We start from the raw sequence: 24,115 nt of genomic DNA on the forward strand, positions 1-24,115 counted from the left end.
TATAGGCAGCTTTAGAGGGCTAGTCAGCTAACACGTAGGAACTCAAAGGCCAAGGGCGGGCCATCCCACGCATATTTGAAGCTCCATGTAATGCTCTCCCTTCAACTGAGACCCACCATAACATTTTTACTCTCATCGACGGTTTACACTCATTCTCGTCTTTGTGTAAGGCTGGAACATATGCCTCATCGATCTGCGCTTCGTATAAAATCACTAGAACGGCCTCGCAGATAGAAAGTTGTACGTCGTGACGCCTATAACCTTGACAAGGGTAACATTATAACGGTTCACAAGCCAACACCGAGTGAATGGCAAAGGGGAAAGGGCATTAGGAGGCTTATCCCATGCTTATCCCCGCCACCACTTCACTAGCTGACCCTACTGACCGCCCAACCCCAGCCTCAGCCCCCTGCCACCCCTTCCCACCCTTTTCCAGTCTCCCGCCACCCCAGACGCGTGCCGGAAAGGGAAGGGAAAGGAAAGCCACCCGCCAGCCATTCCATGCCACCCACCACACTCCATGTTGGTATAATGCTATTTCCTGAGCGTTTGCTAAGACAGAGCCGCTTGGGAATGAGTGAGGCTGAGGAGGTAACTGTTACAGCATCCTTTGAGCTACCTGTGTGTGTGTGTGTGTGTGTGTGGGCCGGACATTCCAGGGTGTGTTGCCATTGAGGTTTCATTATATACAACTTTTGAGGGGAGAGAGTGATATGATCCTGTCTGTTTTTATCTAATTCTGGTACCTTTTCTTCCTGTCACATAAGCCCCCTCCCTCGCTGAAGGCAAATAAAGCTCAAATCAAACAAATTATGAACACCGTGCATGCCGTGCCGATGAGAAAGGAACAGTTATACTTCCGCTGAAGCTAAAAATACAACAGACGGAGAAATCTATGCTGTCTGTCGTCTTTTTACGTCGTGTAACCACGCGTGTAAGAGGAGAAAGTCGTTGTGGTGGGTGGATGTGATGGTGGTGTGGAGGTGATCGTCTCTCTCTCTCTCTCTCTCTCTCTCTCTCTCTCTCTCTCTCTCTCTCTCTCTCTCTCTCTCTCTCTCACACACACACACACACACACTACGGCAAATCCATCCTCCCTACAAGTCGGTCGCCGCCACGGGAGGCTGGGAAGTCATATGTTTGTCTGTATAGATAAGTTGCTCAAAGTAAAAGGTGGATTCTTGACTGACTGGAACACACACACACACACACACACACACACACCACAGGCTGAGAAGAGAAAGGGAAGATTATTTTCATATTGTGTAAAAAAAATTGTTTGGTCAGTTTATTGGCGTTTGTTTGACCTAACGATTATATTCAATCTAAAATATTATAAAATCTTCACCTGATATATATAGTTAGGTGAGGGTTTAGTTAGCACGTGTATGAAAAAGAGTGTTCAACTAACCTAGTAAATGGTAATTGTTTCGTATTTCTCTTTAACATCTTTTATTAGTGAAGTAACTCTTTATTTTGATCAAACTTTTAGGGAACTAAACTATTTTCATCACATTTGTACAATAATAAATTACTTCCCTATTAAATATGCTCAGGATGAAGCCAATAAATAAACTGTCTTCCAAATCACTCTAAGGGAAATTAATCACTTCAGCCTTGTAGCTAAATGACGTGGAGAAAAAATACACTGAAACATTTAGACAAGCTTTTTCACCTTATACATACCTACTGCGGCCACAGGTAAGTTCGTACAGTTGCTTGTGGGCTCAGTTGCCTCACGTCCATCACAGACAACTTCAACATAACTATCTTTCCTCACATACCCAAATCAGCCACTCGCTTCTCAGTCCACTCCCTGCCATCCTCCGACTGCGCACGTGTTACCTACCTTCATCACTTCGTCTTCAGCACCGAGTTCTCTGACCCTGCCAAGCCAAAGCCCCTTGTTCTGATGGAGTTGTGAAGCCACCGTGAGAGGGCGTGTCTGACCCAGTGTGTTGGCAGGAACTAATGGCCATATTCTTAATTAAACATTTCGGCGCCCAAGCACATATTTGACACTGTTTTGTATTAGTTTTGGGCATTTCCAGAGGTAGTTTAATGACCCTGGTGGTAGTTTGACCATTATTCTGTACCATGAACCTAAAAAAACACTCATGAGAACCATATTGATCTCCTTTTGGGTCTTTGAAAATAGTTGATGTGAGAGAAGGAAGCGTCTGAGTATACTGACCTTAGTGACAATTGAATTTGATATTACTTGTTCAATATGAGTCGTTTTGTGAATGTCGAACTGACTACTTTGTTTATTTTCACGGATACACAGACAGTGATAAATCATGAGTCCTAATTCCACGCTGTAGTCAAGAACAAATCTCTGAACATTTTTGAAGCACCATTTTGCTGCGTCATTCACCCTACCTTTAATTTTACACCTTTTCCTGCGTGTCACACCTTGTTGCTGGTAAATGAAGACTCTCAACCACAAGAAATACTAAAGAACAAGATTTAATGCCCGGAACAATTTTGAAGCACCATTTTCCTACGTATCTCATCTTACCTTAAGTTTTCCATCTTCACCCGTGTGTCAAAACTCATCCTGATCAGCTACATCGTCTCTCCAGTCTCAGCTCACCTGCACTAATAAAGAAATTTGAGGGAGTGTTCGCCTTTATTCTCTGTACAACCATAATAATACACTCACGGAAGAGGTTGCAGGGAGTAAGGAGAATCGGCACTTGGTAGGATTATGTACATTATTATGCAAAATTAATACAATAATACAAATACAACACTGATTAATTTTATGTACACACACACACACACATACACGTAACACAACACTACACTAAATTATAATCAAATGTTAAATATAAATCAATGCTTTTTACAGTCTTATACGTATTAACAGCTCTATCAGTAAATGAGGATTAATTGATAAAAATATGACTACAAAATAATTATATAACACACACACACACACACACACACACACACACACACACACAAACAAATAAAAGCACTGGTATATACTTTCGCTACGGGATGAAGAAAAAAACATAAGATTAAGAAGAAAAAAAGTTTGGCCTTCATTTTTCACACAGAAACACATTTGAATTCCATTTTCTTCCTTTTTTTACATGAAACATTTACAAAAACAAAGCACAAACACACACCATTGGCGTCTCATTGTCTTACTTCACATTTCATCACATTTATGGAGCATTTGAGCACATGAGTAAGCACCGGGAGCCTTGGTGGTGCTTGATGGACTTTCCTCAGACCGCTGCTGTGGCCTCCATGTTCCCAAATTGAGGGTTCGGCCGGGTCTGGTATCAAGCACTGGGCTGCGTTGTTTCTAGAGTTGTCCTTCCGTAGCAGACCATCACCCAGGAAACGAAAGGTCACACACACACACACACACACACACACACAGAAGAATGCATATTTTCAATGAAACCCGCCAGTAAGGAATTCATCTCCCCCACATGAGGAGGCAAGTCCATTCATTCAAGGAGGTGCAGTGGAGGCAGAGGGGAGAGGGGTAGGATATTTCTTGACTGAACTGACGACTCTTCATCTGTAGCGGACAGATAGATAGTAGACAGGCTGTTATGTCCCTCACCTGGACATACACACCACCAGGTAAAAATTTATTACCTCATTGTAATACTATACTTAAGGTTTAGTGTGACGGTCAGAGACTCCGTAATTAGACACCCACAATGCAGCTAAGTTGTCTGCAAGCTCATTTTGATGCATCTTATCGCCAACGGGTCTCTTTAGCATGGGACGGACTCAAAATCCTGGAGACTTAACTAAAAAGGTTCGTTAAGCACCTCGAGGGTAAGTTTTGCGCTCTAGAAAACCAAAGGGGAGGCCATTCAAAGCTCAGTCGTGGTTTGGACCGGGGACGGCTCCGTTAATCCTCTTCGTCCAAACATAACATTCTCATTGGTCGCACTCACACTAAGAGGACCGTCCCCATCCTCCACCTCATCCTCGTGGTCATCGAAGTGCTCGTAAGCGGGGTTCCTGCCTGCCGGGGTGGAGGCCGCCATAGCTGATATGTGCGGGAGGTGCTGATGGGTGCCGAGGTGATGGCGCTGGCCTGGCGGCGTGTCCCAGTCCTCGTGAGACAGGTGATGGTCCTCTAAGACGTGTCCGCCACCGTCACTACTCCTGCTGCTGCCGTCCTCACTCACTGCAACACATAACAAACAGCAACATTTAGTAACAATCGTCGTGCAACAATTGTATATATAACACAAACCTAATATTGATTTGGTTAAGATTGGTTATATTAACGCGCCAATATCTCGCTTTCTACCTTACGAAGAACTCTTAATTTATCATATATGTCTTTTAGTAACCTTCAGACCTCTTGGAACACCGTAGGAAAGTGTGAAAATAGCGATGAAATGTGTGTGTGTGTGTGTGTGTGTGTGTGTGTGTGTGTGTGTGTGTGTGTGTCGATAAAATCAATCTTTACCAAGTATTTTAGACGAGAAAAAACATGAAAAATTAAGTAAACAAATACATACAACATCATTTCATACTCTTTAGTTTCAACCAGCTTCGTTTACCGCTACGCCCATTTACGTACCATTTCATCACCCACCCACGCCCACACCTACACACACAGAGGCACCACTCACACTGCTGCTTGGTGATGTAGGAGACGTTGTCCATGGAGAAGTGATGTGACGGTCGCGAGTCGAAGGTCAGCTCTTGCACCGAGTCGTCGTCCAGAGGCACACTCATATGCAACACCTGGACCTCATACTCCTTGGCGGTGGACTCGATGACGGAGCCGCTCACCCTCTCGTAGGGCGGCGCCACCACCACCATCGCCTTGTTGCTCTCGTCACGGTGCCTCACGTACCTGTGCAAGAATGAGGGAGAGGTCAATTGTTTAGCACTTCTTAGGCACCTGCATGTGTTCCTTTTTTTTTGCGATTTTACAATATTACATTTTTTTTATAACTTTTTGTTCATTTTCTGTTTCTTCTCTTTTTTTATTCTCCCTCTTTAGCCTTATTCGACTGCTTCGTTTCTCCTATTTTGCTATATCCTTCGCCTAGTACTCTATCTTTATCTGCTTACTTATCTATCTATCTGCCTGTCTATCTATCTATCTATCTTTATCTCACACACACACACACACACACACACACACACACACACACACACACTACCGTTGCCAGATTGTCGTACTCAGAGCATAACTATTGCCAAGAAACATCAGGAATTAACTATTTTAACGATAATTTTAAGTGAATCTCTTTATTGGGGTCCACGAGACAATTTTTGGGTCGGAAGTCGGTAAATATAAGAGGCTGAGTAAGATAATCTGGCAATGTTGGCACACACACACACACACACACCTCTTCCACTGCACACAGATGTAACAGATCCCGACGAGGCCCATGAGCACGATGATGCCAGCCAGCACGATCAGCGCCACCTGGAACCCTTCAAGAGCCACCGCCTGACGAATTGGGGGCGGTGGAGTCTCGGCCACCTGAAGAAGAGCAAAGCAAAAAGAACCCGTAAGTAACATTATGTAGAACGCTTGTTACATATTTTCATTTATTCGGGACTTCCTTAAACCGATGAACACGTGAACTTTGATACTGATTTATTCATCTTCTTGCTCTTTCTCACTTTGTCCCTCCTCCTCATACGTACCGGGGCGGGAGGCAAGATCGGGGAGCGGATTTCTGTGGCTCTCATCCCCTCCAGCGCCGCCGTCACGTGGAAGAGAAGCGCTTGTCTCTCGTTCTTCTCCATCGTCAGTCTGCGCGAGGGAGAGACACGAAGACCTCATCAGGGAAAGAAAATAAGGAATGGAATGATTAATATATTTACAGAAGGAGAGAAAAGAAGAAAGATAAAGAAGATTAGGAAGAAGTACAACAAAAGATTAAGAAAATAAAGTGAGGTGAAAGATTAGAAGAGAGAAACGAAGACCTCATCAGGGAAAGAAAATAAGGAATGGAATGATTAATAGATTTACAGAGGGAGAGAAAAGAAGAAAGATAAAGAAGATTAGGAAGAAGTACGACCATGAGTACGACAAAAGGTTAAGAAAATAAAGTGAGGCGAAAGATTAGAAGATTTACAGACAGGGAGAGAGAAAAAAAGATTAAAGAAAATTAAGAAGAGGTACGACAACGGATAAAGAAAAAAAGAGGAAGGGGGTGAATATTATAGCAGATTTACGGACAAGGAGAGAAAAGAAGATATTCAGGAGAGGAAGAAAAACAAAGACCTCATCAGAAGAAGAAAATAATGAGGGAAAATATTAACAGAAAGAAGATAACGAGGATTAGAATCAGTGAGGAAAGAAAAGCTCAGGAAGGAAGGAAGGGCAGGTAAGAAGGAAGGATAAGGGGCCCGTGCAGTAGATGGCTCAGAGGGAGAAAGAAGAAAAAAAGAGCTGTTTCAAGAGTCAGTCCGTCACTTACTTTTCGATCTCCGGGCTGTCTCGCGGGAAGAGTCTGCCGCTCTCCTCGTCAACCACGTGGAACCAGACATCAGTGGCGTTGCTGTCGCTCTCTACGCTCGTGTTGCCCATGAAGCGACGCGACTCCATCCTCTCAATGCCGATGATGTGCTCTGGAGGGAGGGAGGGAGAGGTTGATATACACAGTGGGGAGGGGTTATGGGATGAGAGGTATGGAGGGTTTGAGATTAGGAGTGGTATAGAAAGGAGGGAGGGCGAGTGATGGGCAGGAGTGAGTGAGAGGGACAAGTGAAGGAGAGGAGTGGTGTGGTGATGGGGAGAGAGTGTGGCGAGGAGTGAGTGAGGGAGAGATATGGAGAGGTGTTGGTACGGGCGAGTGGCAAGGCGTGAGTGAGTAACAAGGACGAGTGGAGTGGTGTTGGCGAGGACGAGGGTGAGTGGGGAGTGACTGAGTGAGTAACGAGGGGAAGTGAGGGAGAGGAAAGGTGTTGCAGAAGGCGAGTGGCAAGGGAAGAGTGAGTAACAGGGAAGAGTGAGGGAGAGGAAAGGTGTTGGAGGGGGCGAGTGGCAAGGGAAGAGTGAGTAACAGGGAAGAGTGAGGGAAAGAGAGTGTTGGAGAGGGCGAGGGGCAGGGCTACTTACGGGAGTGGTCCTGAAGTATGGCGGCGAGTTCGTCCCGGTTGTTCTTGAGTTCGTCTGGCGAGGCGTCCACGACCAGCACGAGGCGGTTGTCGTCCTCCACCAAGTTCACCTGAAGCACAAACAAACACACACAGACGTCACTGATTTATTCATTCATCTTCCTTGACCTGTTTCCTTCTTGCTCATGCTCTTCCTCCTACTCCTCATCTTTATCTATACCACTTATTAATGAAATTCTCCTCTTTCATCTCATTTTGAAGATGACCTCACAATCTTTTTACAGGGTGACACTTCTGCTCCTTTTTATTCAATTTCCGTACCTTCCTTTCTACCACTCATTCTGCCCATCCTATTCTATATATACTTGCTAACAACAGTAAGAATATTAAAAAGAAAAAAAACTCGTACCACACACGCAAACTCTCTCTCTCTCTCTCTCTCTCTGAACACTCCCCTCCCCTTATCTCCTTATCACACTCACAATCACGGGGACGGAGGTGATGTGGGAGGGGCCGCCGCGCTGACTCGGGTTGTCCACGGCCCTGAGCGTGAGGTTGAAGGGCAGCAGCTCGCGGGGCACCGAGGACATCTCACGCTCCGTCCTTAGCAGCCCGGTCTCCTGCCCCACGCTGAAGTACCCGCCTCTGTTGCTCTCCGGCACCAGATGGTACTCGACACGGCCGAAGTCCCCTGTGTCCTTGTCCGAAGCCTGGCAAGGAGGGAAGGATGAGTATGAGAGGGTCAGGTGCTGGTGTAGTTGGTGTGAGGCTTGGCACAACACCCACCACCTATTTTTACTTGGGCAGCGCGCATAACAAAACATTCTGGCAGCGGTGGGATTCGAACCCACGCCTCCGAAGAGACTGGTGCCTTAAACCAGCGCCTTAGACCGCTCGGCCACGCTACCTGAAAAGAAGTCACTCAAATCTCGGTAATTATCTTACGTCTCACCGCTACAAGCTGTTTGGCGTCACAGGAATTCCGTTTCTTATTCTAACGCTAGTGGTGTCCATTGATTCACGCGGCGACTGTACTCACCGCCACCTGCAGGACGGACGTGGAGATCCTGGTGTCCTCGGTGACGTGGGCGAAGTACTTGTTGTGTGCCCGGCTCTGGTAGGGCGCCGGAAAGATGAACTCAGGCACGTTGTCGTTCCCGTCGGTGACACTCACGTTCACCTTCGGGAGGAAGAAACAACGCGCCGTCAACACCAGATACTGCTTGACTTGGTTTTATGATAGGGATAAACGAAGGGTTATGTTGTAAAAAGGAGAAAAAAAAAAAGAAACACATGCTGATCCAACAGAGTAAAAAGACTAAAACAAGAATCAGTGTAGGTCCAAAACTTTCTTGATAATCCCTCTTGAAAGACTGAGTTTAGATGGTGAATATATGTATGAAATCAATCTAAAACTGACAATCTGTAAGTAATCTAGGGAGCCATACGTGTCCCAAGAAATTAAAGACAACACTGAAAACTCTTTAAAAGTAGTTATAGATACAAAAAAAAAAAAAAACATAAATACAACACAACACGTCCTCCCAACACCCTCGCTTCCCTCAGGTGCGTCTGTTACCTGCGCCTTCCTGTTCTCGGTGCCTGGCGGGGCCTCGGGAGCCTCCAGCACCAGCGTGAGGGTGTAGTCCTGCCGCGTCTCGAAGTCCAGAGCGTCGGCCACCACCAGCCCGCAGTGTCGCTCCGCCGTCACCTCCATCGCGAACTTACCTGTCCAGCGTGATTACAAGTGAGCATATTATTACGGTGAAGGAGGAGGACCAAGGGCTAAACAAACTATAAACAACAACTTGATGGTACTACAAAGAAAACAGAGCCTCTAAAAAAGTCAAATTCAGGTCCGCAGTTGTCTTGACCCCACTTCTCGATCGTTTTATGGTTCCTTTTTATAACAAGTGATTGTCGAAAATCTGATGGTTGAGTTCTGATATATCGTTTTGTAGACTATTCCAAAGGACAAGGCACATAGATGGCTTAAAAGGTACAGCCGATACCTTAAAGAAATGGAATCTATGTTGCACACTAATAAAAACAAAAGAAAGAGAAATTTAACACACGTCTTCATGAATTAACCGACCAGATCTAACATTGCCCCCCCCCCACCCACAATTAAAATAAGATAAGACAGAGAAAGAAAGAAAGAAAGAAAATAGAGAATAAAGAAAGAAAGACAAACATAATAACAAACAAACAAACAAAACCATCCACTGACCTTCCTCGTTCCCTTCCGTGATGGCGCAGCGCAGTTTGGCGGAGGACTCGGGTCTATTCAGCACCGTCAGCTTCTTCACGAGGGTATCTGTGGGAGCATCTTCAGGCACCTCGGCGGAGAACTGGGAGTCGGTGAAGGTGGCCCAGACCTCGGGGGGCGGCGGCTCCTCCCCCATCCTGGACACGGAGATGGAGGCGGTGGAGGTGGTGGTGAGCTGAGGATCCCCGCCGTCACTCGCCACCACTTGGAGCTGCGGGAGGAGATGGGGAGGTGATGGGGAGGGGATGGGGGGTGATGGGGAGGGGATGGGGGGTGATGGGGGTGATGGGGAGGGGATGGGGGGTGATGGGGTTGGTGAGGTTCTGTATTAGCTATGAAGCGAGACTGGTATTGGTTTTGGTTTCTGCGTCTGTTTAGTTTTACTCTCTCTCTCTCTCTCTCTCTCTCTCTCTCTCTCTCACTCACACAAACGCCCACTCCCTTTCTCTCCATTTCTTACTAACAAAATCAATCCTTCCATCACTCCCTTCCTCCCTCACACACTTGCTCACTCCCTCACTAACAAAAATAATCCATCCACTCCTCTTCCTCACTCCCTCACTCGCTTACTCACCTCGAAGTCAGACTCTTTCTCAGCCTGGAGATCGACCTTGACCGTGATGGCTCCGGACTCACCGTCGATGGCGAAGTAGTCAGGCGCCTTCCCGTAGCCAACCAGCTCGTAGGTCACCTGTGGACGCGGCGAAGAGGGAGGTAAAGAAAAGGGCTGAAAATTTGCTCTTGTAACGCCTTACTGTATCTCACGGGTTTCCTTTTCATGTGACCTTTCCATTTATTTCCTTTTTTGTATCCCATTTTTTGTTTTGTTTTGCTTTTTTTCTCTATGATTTGGACCCTTCCATTTCTGTCCTGTCTCACTTTTATCGATTTTTTTCGCTTTTTATTTTACTTGTTATTGTCTTCTTTGTTTTAATAATCTCCCATCTTACTGTTCTTTCTAATAATCTTTTCTCCTTTTCAATTCTGCTGCCTTTCACGCCCTTCTCCCTCTTCCTTTCCCTGCCTTGTCACTAGCTATTCGTCTTCCCATTGTGCTATACTGTTCCATCCCTTCCTTAATGTCTTCCTGCACTTCTCATCCCCACCTAGCTGTCTTCCCGTTCCCTCTCCTTACCTCGCTGTTTGGTCTCGTCCCGTCGGCATCAGTGGCGAGGACTGTGGCGACGAGGGTGCCGGGGATGGCGTCTTCGGCCAGGGTGAGGGGAGGGAGGGGCACGCTGAACACTGGTGGGTTGTCGTTCTCGTCCAGGACAGTCACCAGCACGGAGCATGTGGACTGGTGAAAGGAAGAATGGGAGGATGGGAAAAAAGTGCAGAATGGGAAAGAAAAGGGAAAGGAATGGAGTGAGGAAGTAAAGGGAGGGAATGAATGGGGAAGATAGGGAGGAAGAAAGGGGAAAGAAAGGAAGTAAGGAAGAATGGGGAGTGGATGTGAGCGAGGGAGTGAGAGAGGAAATAAGCGAAGGAAAGAGGGGAAGGAGAGAGTAGAAAAAAGAGAGGTGGAAGGAAGATAGGACAGATTGAAAGAGATAAGAAAGAAAGGAGAAAAGGTAAGGATATTTTGAGTTCATTGCATAAGAAAACAGAAAATGATTAAGAATATATGATAAGTTTTCGATAGGCCTATATATCTATCCATCTATCTCCTCGGGTGTTTTTCTTTGCGTCCACCACCAGCACACACACACACACACACACACACACACACACACACACACACACACACACACACACACACACACACACACACACACACTTCCTCCCCCCCAAACACCTACCTCCGGGGCTCCTTCTGTGTTCTCCAGCGTGCCCACCACCAGCGTGTGCCTCGGGGCCGCCTCGTAGTCCAGGCCTCGCACGGTGGTGATCCTCCCGCTCTTGGGTTCCACCGTGAACAGCTTGGGATCGCCGTTCACCATCACGTAGGTAATCTGAGGGAGACGAATAAGTGTGTAGTGAGAAGGGAGACGAATAAGAGTGTGGTGAAGAGAGAGGGACGAAGAGGTGTGTAGTGAGAAGGGAGACGAATAAGAGTGTGGTGAAGAGAGAGAGACGAAGAGGTGTGTCGTGAAAAGAGGAGAGATGGAATGTTAAACGTCACTTGAGGGAGAAAAGACTATATGAATGTTTTACGCAAATCTGAAGGAGAAGTTAATGTCACGTATATGTAATCTGAGAGAAAATATAACACTGTGTAGTGAAAAGAAAAATTACATCACCGAAATCCGATGGTGAAAAAACAAAGTGATGGAGGATATGTTGTACTGGAATATAAAAGGTCAAATAAATCTTTTACCAAACTGTCCCCAACTTTTCGGTCTCGTGGTTCGTTTTTGTTATTTTTCAAGCGTTTCTAATCGCCGTTGCTAAATAGGAATATCTCCGAGTGTTTTTATTCGTAAGTATACGCTCCTTTAATGATTATTTCGTTGGGTGTGATCTTTTTACGTATTTCCCATCATCCCAGCCAATGACAGGAAGACTTATTTAGTATACAGGACACCTCTCCTCCCGAAATTGACCTCTCTTTCGGCCACCTCTTTTGATTTTTTTTTTTTTAGGAGCAGTGAGTAGCGGGCTTTTTTTTTATTATTGTTTCCTTTTTTTGTGCCCTTGAGCTGTCTCCTTTGTTGTAAAAAAAAAAATACAACAACAACAACAACAAAAGAACAGCAAGGCACACTCACGGCAGGAACGGAGTCGGGGTCTGTGGCGTTGACGACGGTGAGCAGCGCGTTGGCCTGGTTCTCGGGCACGCTGGCCTCGTACACGCGCTGGGTGAACACCGGCAGCTCGTCGCCCATGTCGCTCACCAGCACCGTCACTGTGGCCGTGGAGAGGCGAGGGTCCGCCGCCCCGTCCTGCGCCGTCACCACCAGGAGATGTACCTGAATGGGGGGCGGACGGAGGAAGGTTGTCAAGTTTCTATCTATCTATCTATTTATCTATCTATCTACCTGAAGGGGGGGGCGGAAGGAGGAAGGTTGTCAAGTTTTGTTTACTGGCGCACCAATAATTCTAGTGTATATCTTATCTCTTGACTCCTTGGGCCTACCTGTGAATTTAGGGAGGAGGCTGTGAGTTGCTAATTAAAGGGAAGAACACAGTAGGTTTTTATTTATCCTTGAGCAGATTAATGAAATGCGAAGGCTTATATGTATTCATTCTACCCAACGAAGAAATAGAAATACACAAAAATGAACTATACATACCCTCTAAAGCTATTACAATTGTCAATTAGGGATGAAAACTAAGGATCAAAGAGGCCTGAAAATGTTATCCTACTTTTCCCATCTAGTCCCATTCACCTCTTACCCCAAAACAGTCACCCAGTGCCCCCGGGAGCCACACACCTGCTGTTTCTCGTAGTCCAGCGCCTTCTTGGTCATGATCTCTCCCGTGTCGCTGTTGATGGCAAAGAGCGACTCCTCGGGCACGGAGTAAGACACCTCCCCGTAGACGCCAGTGTCCTCATCCTCAGCCTGTGCACCAAGGGAACACAAGAACACGGAATAGTTAGAGACGACAGTGACGCCCTAGCAGAACGCAGGAACACTCACTCCGACTCATTTTACAGGAAAGATGGTAGGATGGAAGGGATGAATATGGAGAGGGGGTGAGGGAGTGAATGAGGGAAGGAGGGAAGGATGAAAGGAAAAGAAGAAAGAAAGGGAGTAAGAAAAAATGGGGATAGGAAAGGAGTGAGGGAGTGAGAGAGGAGAATAAGTGAGAGAAGGGAAAAAGGGGAAGAGGAAAGAAGAAAACAGGTTGAAAAAGACAATTATCTAATGTAATCTAAATTTTAAGTGACCTAGTGTGCCATGATGACTTGAAACATTAATACACAATAGAAACTTCACACCAAACAACAAACAACACTTCAACGACTCATATTTCAATAAAGCCAAACCACTGAAACTAAACCTTGAGTGACCTAACGTGACCTGACCTTGACGGAGCCCACCACGGCGTCCTTGAGCCCCTCGTTGACCCTGAAGGAGTACGGAAGACCCACGAACTCTGGATTCTTGTCGTTGATGTCCGCGACGGTGATGGTGACGGTGGCGCTGTTGGAGAGGCCGTCAGGATCCTCAGCTTTCACAGTCTGCGGAAAAATAGCATACGAAAAATCATGTAGCTTTAAATTGGAATGAAAAATAGGACACGCGAGAATTATGTTTTCTCTTCTGTTTAATCCTAAGTAGATCATTAACCTCAGTGGTCTTTTCTCTTTCAATCTCTTTTTCTTTGCCCCTTAATTCTTCACCTTTTCTGGGCCCTCATTTCCTTTCTTATCCACTCCCTTCCCCTCTACGACCTTTTTGCATCTTTCGAGTCTTATTTTTCTTCACTTTTCATTTTTTTACCTCATCCAGTTTTCCCTTTTCTAATCCCTGCCTTTTATTTTCCAGTCCCTCCCCCTTTGCGACCTTTTTTGCCTCTTTCAAGTTTTATTTTTTCTCCCTTTTCATTTTTTTTACCTCATCCAGTTTTCCCTTTTCTAATCCGTCTTTTATTTTCCAGACCCTCCCCCTTAATACTCCCTTCTCATCACCTCCTGACCCCAGCCCCTCCAGCCTCTTCAGCACCACCCACCAGAGTGTAGAGATCCAGACTCTCCCTGTCGAGATGGTTGGCGATCCTCAGCGTCCCTGAACTCTCCCCGATCTCGAAGTGACCGAGGTCGTTGCCGGCCACGAGGGAGTAGATAGCAGGGTCGCCCTCCGGATCCAGAGCCTGAAATAAAGTGTTCCATGTTGATGATACACAAACTATCTCACTCTCCTTCCTTCTTATTCCAGTAAAGCCAGAAGATTAAGTATATACAAAGATTTAATCACTAATACACAATGAATTTTTTCTTTCAAGTTTTCTTTCTTCCCTTATCTTTTTATTGTTCCTCATCTAGTTTACTCTTTTTCTGATCCCTGTCTCTTTTATACTAGTCCCTTCCCCTATAATGCCCCCTTCTCAGCATCTCCCATCATTTACTAAGACAAAATCATTAGGTGAAGTGAGGTGTCTGTGTCCTTACGTTGAGGGTGAGCAGGGCGGAGTTCGGCTCGGCGCCCTCGGTGATGGTGGTGGAGTAGCGGGGCCGCGTGAAGACCGGCCCGCCCGTGTTCGGTCCCCTGTTCACCATCACGTCCAGGATGCTCTGGCCGTGCAGCCCCCCGCGGTCCGTCGCCTGGAAAACCGCAGGAAAATCAATCAGTTTACACAAATTTACACACAAAAAAAACTACTCTACTTACAGCCTATACTTAACATCATGTATGCCAAAAGGTTTTCAACGAAGGGAATTTGCGTATCTGACTCAGCCATATCAAAAGTTTATAGTAAAGAATGAGGTAGACAATTATTTAAAGCATTATATAAACAAGAAGGTAATAGCTCTGAGGCACACAGATACAAAAAAATGGGTCAAAACAAACAGGTAAAGCAAACAAGTAATATAACAACCACACGCACAGGTAGGATCAGGTAAGAAGACACAGGTAACAACACACACGTACCCGCAGCGTGAGGGAGTACTGTTCGCCGGCCTCCACCTGCCCCACCACCGCCAGCTCCCCGGAAGTGGCGTTAATGGAGAACTTGTCCCGCCCGTTGTTGGACACGTGGTAGATGCTGTACTCCACCTCCGCGTAGGCACCGGCGTCGATGTCCTTGGCGGAGATCTGGGGAGGAAGAACACGGTGAAGTAGTGATGAGAAAGGAGGATGGTGATGACAGGATGGAGTAGGGAGAGGAGGATATGGAGTAAAAGTAGAGGAGGAGGCGAAGAAGGGTGTTGATGTGAGAAGGGAAAAGTGGAAAGATTAGGGAAAGATGGATATGAAAGAAGAGGAGAAAGAAGGAAGAAGATAGAAGGAAAGATAAGGGATAAAGAGGACAGATAATGTATGGCAAATAGGAGGAATTGGAGGATGAAATAGGAAAAAAAAACAAGAAAACAAGAAGATTAACAATACCATTCTTCTCCACTACTACTACTACTACTACTACTACTACTACTACCACCACTACTACCACTACCACTCACCGTCGCAATCACCCTCCGCGCCGCCCCCGCCTGGATGGACACGGGCGGGTACACGGGAAGCCTCGGCGGGTTGTCGTTCACGTCGTTCAGTAACACAGTGATGGTGATGGGAGCTGCCGCCACGCCCCCCTCACCTGCCTCCCGCGCCACCACCTGCAGAGGATAAAGGTAAAGGTAAAGTTGGAGGCATACGGTACAGCTGCGCGTGGATAATGAAAGGTTATAATGAAGAGGATAAAGAAGGCAGAAGATTAAAGGAAAAAGAAGGGATAAAGAGGACAGATGATGTATGACAAATAGGAGGAAGGACAAATTGGAGGCAGAGGAGGATGAAAGAGGAAAAAAAACAAGAAAACAAGAAGATTAACAAAACCATTCTTCTCCACTACTAATACTACGGTAAGACGTGTAAAAGGTGATGTTCGTACTTGTTTTCGTTATTTTTGCCCCACTTTTCACTTTCCTTGAACTTTGTAAATACCAAAGTTGGGTTAAAAAGAGTAAAAAGTGGGTTAAGAGGCGAAAAATGTAATGTCTGTACTTGTTTTCGATATTTTCTTGCGTGTTTTCTACTTTACCTGAAATTTGTAGACACTAGAATTGGGTTAAAAGAGTAAAAAGTTGGTTAAACTGCGTAAAAATGTGACGTTTGTACATATTTTCGTTACATTTGCATTTTTTTCACTTTACCTGAGTTGGATTATGTAAGACGTGGGTTTAAACGCCTAAAATGTAACCTTCGTAGCTGTTCTCGTTATGTTTATTATCGTTATCACTTTACCTGGAATGTGTAGACGCCGGAGTTGGGTTGGTCGCGGTCCAGCTTGTCTTCGGCCACCACGAGCTGCCCTTGGGCGTCGACGCGGAAGGCGGTGGTGGTGAGCTCCCAGGTGTAGGTGGGCGGGTCATCCTCGGCGGTCTGAGAGAGGATGGGAGGGAGGGGAAGGTAAGTATGCAAAGGGACAGGTAAACGGTTTGGTTGGTCAGAAAAATCAGTGAGACATTACAGAAAAAAATACTATAGAACATCTTTGACGGCGATATAGATAAAAAAAAAAGTACAACAGCATGTAGAAAGGGATATTCGTACTTGTTTTCGTTATGTTTGCCCCCCTTCTCACCTTACTTGAAATTTGTAAATACCAGAGTTGGGTTAAAAAGAGTAAAAAGTAGGTTAAGAGGAGAAAAATGTAATGTCTGTATTTGTTTTCGATATTATCTTCCATTTTTCTACTTTACCTGAAATTTGTAGACACTAGAATTGGGTTAAAAGTGTAAAAAGTAAAAAGCATCCAAATTACACTCGAGCAAGACAAAAACAAACTCTAGAACATCTGCGCAACATCTCAAGGAACACAAAAACAATTACATAAACATTCTCACAACGAATAAAACTGAACAAACACAAAAAAACATCCACACAATACTTTACACAATACAAAATACTAACTCAGACAACAACAACAACAACAACAATAACAACAACAATTACAACACACCAGGTCGGGGTCGGTGACGGAGAGCACGATGGGCCTAGGCTTCGGGTAGTCGTCCGTGACAGGCGTGCCCGGCGGGGAGTTCTCGTCCACGCTGCCGGTGTAGGAGGAGGCGGTGACCATGGGCGGCGAGGCGTCCACTCCCGCCACCTTGATCACCAGCTTTGCCGTGGCGAACCTCTTGGACTCGCTCTCCTCCTCCGCCTTCGCGTGAGAGAGAGAACAAGATTGAGACAGTTAGCAAAGGAGTAACTATATCAAAACAGACATTATTAGTTAACTTCTTGCCCTAACTCTGTTTCCTCGCCTCCATGAAACAGAGAAAACAACATTAGAACAGAGAGGAAGGGGCTGTCAACACCAACCATAATTATAAGTTCACGGCTGGTTTAGTTTGCGAATATGAGATACGTTATAGAAGAATCTTTGCTACAAGAGAAGACAAACGGAATAGGGAGTTACTGACAACCACTTAATTATCACTCTCTGGTTGCGAACTTTCTGGTTACGAACTCTCGAACTCACCTTTACAACGATCTCGAACTGCCTGGTGACGGCCCGGTCCACGGCGTCGGTCTGCGTGAGGGAGCCGCTCTGAGGGTTGATGGCGAAGTAGCGATCGTAGGTCCCGGGGCGGCCAGACAGGAACGAGTACCTGAAGGAGGGAAGGAGGGAGGATGTGAAAAAAAGTTATAGAAGAGAAGAAAGTTGATGAAGTAGTAATAGACAGAAGAAGAGGAGAGAGATGAAATAGTTGTAGATGGAAAAAGAGGAGAAAGAGGAAGCGAGGAGAGGCAGACGAATAGGAGGGTAAAATAATGGGAAAAATACAGAGACCACAAAATAGACATGCATATAGAGGAGAAAGGTGGATTTGGGGAGGGAATCAAAACTGGAAAAGGAAGAAAACGAAACAAAAGGACGGCAGGGAGGAGAAGGAGGAGGAGCTTGAGGGAAGAAAGAACAATAGAGTGGAGAACAGGAATGCAAGTGACCGAGTTGGAAGGACACACAAAAAAAAGGAGAATGAAGGAATAAAAAAAAAAGGAACAATAATGAAGAAACAAGCAACAATCAAGACACATAGAAGTAAGAACGACCCCCGTAAAAAATAGTTCCCATCTATAGCAAACCCTACCGTCGAAAGACCTAACCTAACCTAACCCAACCTAACCTAACCTAACCTAACCTTACCTGACGGGGGTGCCAATAGCGTCCAGATCCTTGGCAAATATCCTCTCTGGCTTGACACTTAGCACTCCGGACACCTTCCCCGACGTGACGGAGGCGGAGTACTCGGGGTTGGCGCAGATCTTCCCGACGCGCGGACACGAGGCGTACTCGAAGACGGGATCCTGGTCATCGCTGTCCTCCACCACCACCGTCAGCGTCGTGGTGGTGCTGAGGCGTGCCCCGGGGGTCTGTGCGCGGTCCTGTGGGGATGAGAAGGGGATAGGATAAAGAAAAGGTGTTGAGTGAGACGGGGAAAGGTGGAAAGGTAAGGAAAAAAGGTTAAATGGGACGGGATAGGTGAAGAAAGGTGTTGAATGAGACGGGGGAAAGGTGGAAAGGGAAGGAAAAAAAGGTTAAATGAGACGGAGATAGCTATTCAAATGTGTTAAATAAGACGGGGGAAAGGGGATAAGTAAGAAAAATGTTAGATGCGACGGGGACACCTAAAGAAATGTGTTAAATGAGACAGGAAAAAGGACAAAGCAAAGGAAAATGTTAGATAAGACAAGGAAAGGCAAGAGAAATGTTAGATAGGACAAGGAAGGGTAAGGAAAATGTTACATGAGACGAGGAGAGGTAAAGAAAATGTTGGATGGGACGGGGAAAAGGTGAAGAAAAATGTTAAATGAGACAATGATAGGAAAAGAGAAAAATGCTGAAGGGGAATTGTTGGGTTATTATTAGTATCGGACCTGTTGGGAATTTTGTAGACTTGTGTGAAGAAGATAATTATGTAATGGTGAAAACGAGGAAAAGTGAAAGTGCAGTTAAGTTAAATGTCAGATGGTTAGTGATGCTCGTTGCCACGGTGCTGAATTCCGCCGCCGTCTGTGAGTATGTTGACTGATGTGGAAAAAAAATGATGTGTCGGTGTTGACCCCTCCTTCGGCCACCTTCTGGATTCTTTTTAGGAGCAGCGAGTAGCGGGCTTTTTTTTTATTATTGTTTCCTTTTTTTGTGCCCTTGAGCTGTCTCCTTTGTTGTAAAAAGAAAAGACGAGGAAAGTTGAGGTCCATGTTAATTGATGTTCCCTTGCCTGTCGACTCCGTTTCGTCACTCTTTGTCTTGACTGATGTGTTGAAAAATGATGTGTCAGTAAGACGAGGAAAGTTAAAGTCATTAATTGATGTTCCCTTGCCTGTCGACTCCGTTTCGTCACTCTTTGTCTTGACTGATGTGTTGAAAAATGATGTGTCAGTAAGACGAGGAAAGTTGAGGTCCATGTTAATTGATGTTCCCTTGCCTGTCGACTCCGTTTCGTCACTCTTTGTCTTGACCGATGTGGGGAAAAATGATGTGTCGGTAAGACGAGGAAAGTTAAAGTCGAAGTTAATTGATGTTCCCTTGCCTGTAGACTCCGTTTCGTCACTCTTTGTCTTGACCGATGTGGGGAAAAATGATGTGTCGGTAAGACGAGGAAAGTTAAAGTCGAAGTTAATTGATGTTCCCTTGCCTGTAGACTCCGTTTCGTCACTCTTTGTCTTGACTGATGTGTTGAAAAATTATGTGTCAGTAAGACGAGGAAAGTAGAGGTCCATGTTAAATGATGTTCCCTTGCCTGTAGACTCCGTTTCGTCCCTCTTTGTCTTTTGAGGAGGTGGTGGTGGTGGTGGTGTTGTTGATAAATGATGGTACTACGCAAAACTTCACTTGTATTAAAGTCTCATGAAGGGTACATATTTGCACTTTCCAATTTTGTCTATGTAAATAAAAATAGGTCAAAGGGTGATTCATTAAAAAGTAAACTCGTTTCTGCTCTTTTTCTCCATATAATTTTGTGCGAAATATCTAGAAAACAGAAGTGAAAACAGAAGAGAAAACAGTAGAAGAAAAGAGAGTCGAAAAAAAGTATATGTTTTAGTAATTCTTTTTTATGTATGGTCGGTAAAACTCACCCCCGCCTCCCCCCGCCGGAAAACAGAGAGAAATCCAGCTAATTGTCCCCTGATGAATGGGTTAATCAACGCGGCAAAGTACTGCATTAGAAAGTCGGACAGGCAATTCACGAGACAATGGAAAGTGCAGCGCTGGATGATGATTATGATTTAGGAAGGAATCATAATCCGAGTGTTGAATGTGGGAACCTGCGTGGCGGGAGCGCTCGTGTGTGTGAACTGTGAACACAATGAGACGTACAGACTGAAGGGAGGACACGGCTGGGTGGCTCAGTGTGTTGTTCAAGTAAGTTATGGTGAGAGAAAGGAAATATCTGAGTACTCAGTATAGCTCTGTGAATACTGTCTTTGCTTTCGTTGTTATTTATTTATTCTTTTTTACAGGAAAGGAAGCAACTCAAAGGCAACAGAAAAATGTGTGGAAACAAAGCCCGCTAATCGGGTGGAGAGTGTATTAGTGTATTCAAATGTCTTAAAACGATACACATTGGCAAAGGGACGATATGCACTGATGGTTCACTGTAATGATCAAGAGTATGAGGCGCAAGAAAGTTAGATAGAAATACGTATAGAAAGACAGTATATTTATGGATACGGATAATTTGAATAGTCTTTCCATTCTTTTCTTTTGCTCTCATTCGTTCCATTTAATTTACTCGGGTATATGAACACTCACCTTTTTATAATACTTAACATCAACCCAACTAAAGCTCATTACCTTCACTTCCCTATAAACACAAGTTAAACATTCTTGCATTCTTCCAACTTCTAATAACACGCAACATGCAGAGGGCGCGCCACATTCACTTCCTTTTTCTACACAAGTCCAACATTTTCGCGGCCTAAGAATACCTGCACCGCGCCTCCTCCCTCACCGTCACACACACACACACACACACACTCACCGCGGCCAGGATGGTGACGAGGTAGGTGGACGATCTCTCGAAGTCCAGCGATCGGTTGATGGAGACGAGGCCCTGGTGGGGGAGCGTGATGCTGAAGATGCCGTACCCGTCCGTGCCGTTCCCCCGCCCGTCGCCTGGTATGACGCTGTAGTACACCTGCCCGTTCGCACCTGTGGGGGTTACGTGTTTGAGTGTATCGGCTTTGTGGAGGGGAGGGGGAAGGGGGAAGTCTCTGCAAGCAAGATTTATGGATAGATGGAAATGCATATAGACAGGAAGTAGGTTTGTGGAGAGAGAAAGAACGAGACGAGAGAAAACGAGAAATATACTGATAAAGAGAGGAAGGAAAAAATAAAGGGATAACCACGTGGAAAAATAAGATAGTAAAAAATGAGCGTGTAATATTTGTAGATTAAGAAGATCACGAAAAGATAGACAAATAGACAGAGAAAGAGAGACAAACATAGAAAGGAAAGGTCTAACAGAATGAAAAATAAAAATCATCTGAAAGAGCGTGTGATAAAAAAGAGAACACCAAAACAACATTAGATAAATAAATAATATTAGATGAATACGAGGAAAATTAATGGCTGTCTTACCCGAGTCGAGGTCATTGGCGTGCACCTTCTGGAAGATCGTGGTGCCAAGCGGAGTCGACTGAAAACAAACAAACACACAAACAAGGCATTAGACGAGGCTTATATTAGTGGCTCCTCCTCCTCCTCCTCCTCCTTCTCTTCTTCTTCCACCTTTACCTCTCTTTCACTGTGCATTAACTTAAACCTTCAATCATATTTTTAATTTATACCTTACAAATACTCTCAGTCTTATTTTCAACTTACATCTCATTTATACCTTCAAATTACACCTCCAATCTCATTTTCACCTTATGCCTTATTTATACTTTCAACTTATGCCTTCAATCTTAAATTCGACTTTCTTCTAATATCTTTGACGTTTACTGATCATATGTTTTGCTTCTCTATTATTTTTTTATCTGGTTTTTTTTTATCTGGTTCTACGTTCACCACTTCATTAATTAATCAACTTTCACGTCTTTCTCTTTCTCGACTTTCTCCACGTCATCTTCTTATGCTTATTTGATTCCGCTTCCTCAGTTTTCTTTTCCCTCTTTTTTTCCTCCTCTTCCTGCGCTTCTTCCTCCTCTTCTCCCTCCTCCTCCTTCAGTTCTTCTTTTCTCTCTTTTTCTTCCTGCGCTTCTTCTTCCTCTTTTCCCTCCTCCTCCTCCCTCTTCAATTCTTCTTTTCCCGCTTTTTCTTTCTCTTCCTGCTCTTCTTCTTCCTCTTCTCCCTCCTCATCCTCCTTCAGTTGTTCTTTCCCCTCTTTTTCTTTCTCTTCCTGCTCTTCTTCTTCCTCTTCCTGCTCTTCTTCTTCCTCTTCTCCCTCCTCATCCCCCTTCAATTGTTCTTTTCCCTCTTTTTCTTTCTTTTCCTGCTCTTCTTCGTTTCCCTCCTCCTCCTCCTCCTCCTCTTCTTTCTCTATTCTCTCCTCCTTTTCCGGTTTCTTTTTCTGCTTCCGGGTTGAACTGCAAGATGATTCAGTGTGGCAAAGCTGTTATGGAAAGCCTCGTACAAAACACCTCTTCTTCTTCCTCCTCCTCCTACTACTACTACTTTTCTTCCTCCTCCTTCTCTTCCTCCTCCGGCGTAACACTCACCTCGGGCACAGTGACGGAGTACGGGAGCCCGGAGAAGACAGGTGGGTTGTCGTTAATGTCCGTCACCCTCACGATCACAGGTACGGAGCTCACCTGTCCACCTGTGCGCGCCTTGCATGACACCTGGGGAGACACGAGACACGTTTAATTAGTGGCGGAACACATTGCAGTCCACTTCCTCCTCTTCCTCACCCTTCCACATATTCCACTCCCATCCACTTCCTCTCCTTCTCCCCCTTTAGTGTTGGTGGTAGTAGCAGTGGTGGTGATGGTAGAGGTGGTTGTGATGGTGATGAAAGTAGTGATGATGGTGGTAGTGGTAGTGGTAGTGGACTTATGTGTCAACTAAGTCTAATGAAGGGTATATATTTGCACTTAAGTATACCTCGCCACTTGACTGAAAGGGGTATTGGTGAAGTTACGGGTATTTGAACTCGTAATTAATCCTTAGTCTCCGAGATATACCCGTTCTATACCTGGCAATTTTCACCTGTGGAACGCCGCGAAGCCAGATAATGATTACGTCTGGTTAGGCCTCTTTGCCCTTAACTGTTCCACGCTCATTAGGGACGCGACACACGGTCAGAAGGTGGAATTCGGGGTCCTTCCTTCCACCTTCCGCTTCCTCCTTCCTCTCTCCCTTTTCCGCCTAGCTTAATCTGTTCTTCCTTTTTTTTCTTTTTTCCTAACTGTCTTTTTTCTTACTCCTTCTCTCCTTTTCATTTTTGCCTCTCTACTTCCTCCTTTCTCCCTTTTCCGCCTAGCTTAATCTGTTCTTCCTTTTTTTTTTTTTCCTAACTGTCTATTTTCTTACTCCTTCTCTCCTTTTCATTTTTGCCTCTCTACTTCCTCCTTTCTCCCTTTTCCCCCTAGCTTAATCTGTTCTTCCTCTTTACATTTTTTTTTGTCTTTTTTTCTTCCTTCTTCCCTCCTTTCCATTTCCACTCTCTACTTCCTCCTTCCTCCCTCTTCCTCCTATAGCTTACTCTCTGTTCTTCCTTCTTTCCTCTTTTTCCTCACTCTGTGTCTTTGGTCTTTCTCCTTTCTTCTTTTCCATCTTTCCCTCTCTACTTCCTACTTCCCTTTTCCTCCTAGCTTGATCTGTTCTTCCTTCTTCACTCTTTTCCCTAACTCCATCTTTGTTCTTCCTCCTTTCTTCATTTTCATCTATGCCTCTCTATTTCTTCGTTCCTCCCTCCTCCTCCTAGCTTAATCTCTGTTCTTACTTCTTCACTTATTTTCTTAGCTGTGTTCTTCCTCCTTTTCTCCTACTCATTCTAGCTTCGTATTTTTCTTTCTCCTTTTTCTTCCTTACTCTGCTATTATCATCCTCCCTCTTTCTCTTAAGTTTCGGCATGTTCTTCTCTCTTTCTCCCTCTTCCCTTTTTCTTTTCCTGACACAAACACATCACTCTAAATCCTCCACTAAGTTCGACTCCTTAACTTCCAATCATTCCTTCTAAGTGGCGTGAATCGTACCACCTAAACTTCCCTCAACTTC

General features: G+C 45.1%; 1 protein-coding gene and 1 non-coding gene across 2 annotated transcripts in view; both read right to left on the bottom strand.

The window, feature by feature from the left end:
• Positions 1 to 2,621: 2,621 nt before the first annotated feature.
• Positions 2,622 to 24,115, bottom strand: part of LOC126998091 (cadherin-99C-like) — a 78,139-nt gene continuing 56,645 nt past the window's right edge. Inside the window, exons 5-31 of the mRNA XM_050859472.1 lie at positions 22,615 to 22,737; positions 21,536 to 21,593; positions 20,937 to 21,106; positions 18,098 to 18,336; positions 17,429 to 17,558; positions 16,907 to 17,107; positions 16,189 to 16,326; positions 15,408 to 15,560; positions 14,878 to 15,042; positions 14,397 to 14,549; positions 13,958 to 14,098; positions 13,311 to 13,466; positions 12,715 to 12,843; positions 12,049 to 12,249; positions 11,140 to 11,292; positions 10,476 to 10,637; positions 9,915 to 10,031; positions 9,302 to 9,551; positions 8,651 to 8,799; positions 8,111 to 8,251; positions 7,554 to 7,781; positions 7,073 to 7,181; positions 6,432 to 6,582; positions 5,653 to 5,761; positions 5,349 to 5,485; positions 4,620 to 4,846; positions 2,622 to 4,165 (exon numbers count right to left, since the gene is read on the bottom strand). Coding sequence (XP_050715429.1) covers positions 3,846 to 4,165; positions 4,620 to 4,846; positions 5,349 to 5,485; positions 5,653 to 5,761; positions 6,432 to 6,582; positions 7,073 to 7,181; positions 7,554 to 7,781; positions 8,111 to 8,251; positions 8,651 to 8,799; positions 9,302 to 9,551; positions 9,915 to 10,031; positions 10,476 to 10,637; positions 11,140 to 11,292; positions 12,049 to 12,249; positions 12,715 to 12,843; positions 13,311 to 13,466; positions 13,958 to 14,098; positions 14,397 to 14,549; positions 14,878 to 15,042; positions 15,408 to 15,560; positions 16,189 to 16,326; positions 16,907 to 17,107; positions 17,429 to 17,558; positions 18,098 to 18,336; positions 20,937 to 21,106; positions 21,536 to 21,593; positions 22,615 to 22,737 — 4,410 coding nt within the window. The 3' untranslated portion in view covers positions 2,622 to 3,845. The remainder of the gene's footprint in view (positions 4,166 to 4,619; positions 4,847 to 5,348; positions 5,486 to 5,652; positions 5,762 to 6,431; positions 6,583 to 7,072; positions 7,182 to 7,553; positions 7,782 to 8,110; positions 8,252 to 8,650; positions 8,800 to 9,301; positions 9,552 to 9,914; positions 10,032 to 10,475; positions 10,638 to 11,139; positions 11,293 to 12,048; positions 12,250 to 12,714; positions 12,844 to 13,310; positions 13,467 to 13,957; positions 14,099 to 14,396; positions 14,550 to 14,877; positions 15,043 to 15,407; positions 15,561 to 16,188; positions 16,327 to 16,906; positions 17,108 to 17,428; positions 17,559 to 18,097; positions 18,337 to 20,936; positions 21,107 to 21,535; positions 21,594 to 22,614; positions 22,738 to 24,115) is intronic.
• Trnal-aag (transfer RNA leucine (anticodon AAG)) lies at positions 7,898 to 7,979 on the bottom strand. Its single transcript has one exon. It is a non-coding gene; the product is annotated as a tRNA-Leu (tRNA).

Source organism: Eriocheir sinensis, chromosome 13 (assembly GCF_024679095.1).
Source record: "Eriocheir sinensis breed Jianghai 21 chromosome 13, ASM2467909v1, whole genome shotgun sequence".
Classification (NCBI taxonomy): domain Eukaryota; kingdom Metazoa; phylum Arthropoda; class Malacostraca; order Decapoda; family Varunidae; genus Eriocheir; species Eriocheir sinensis.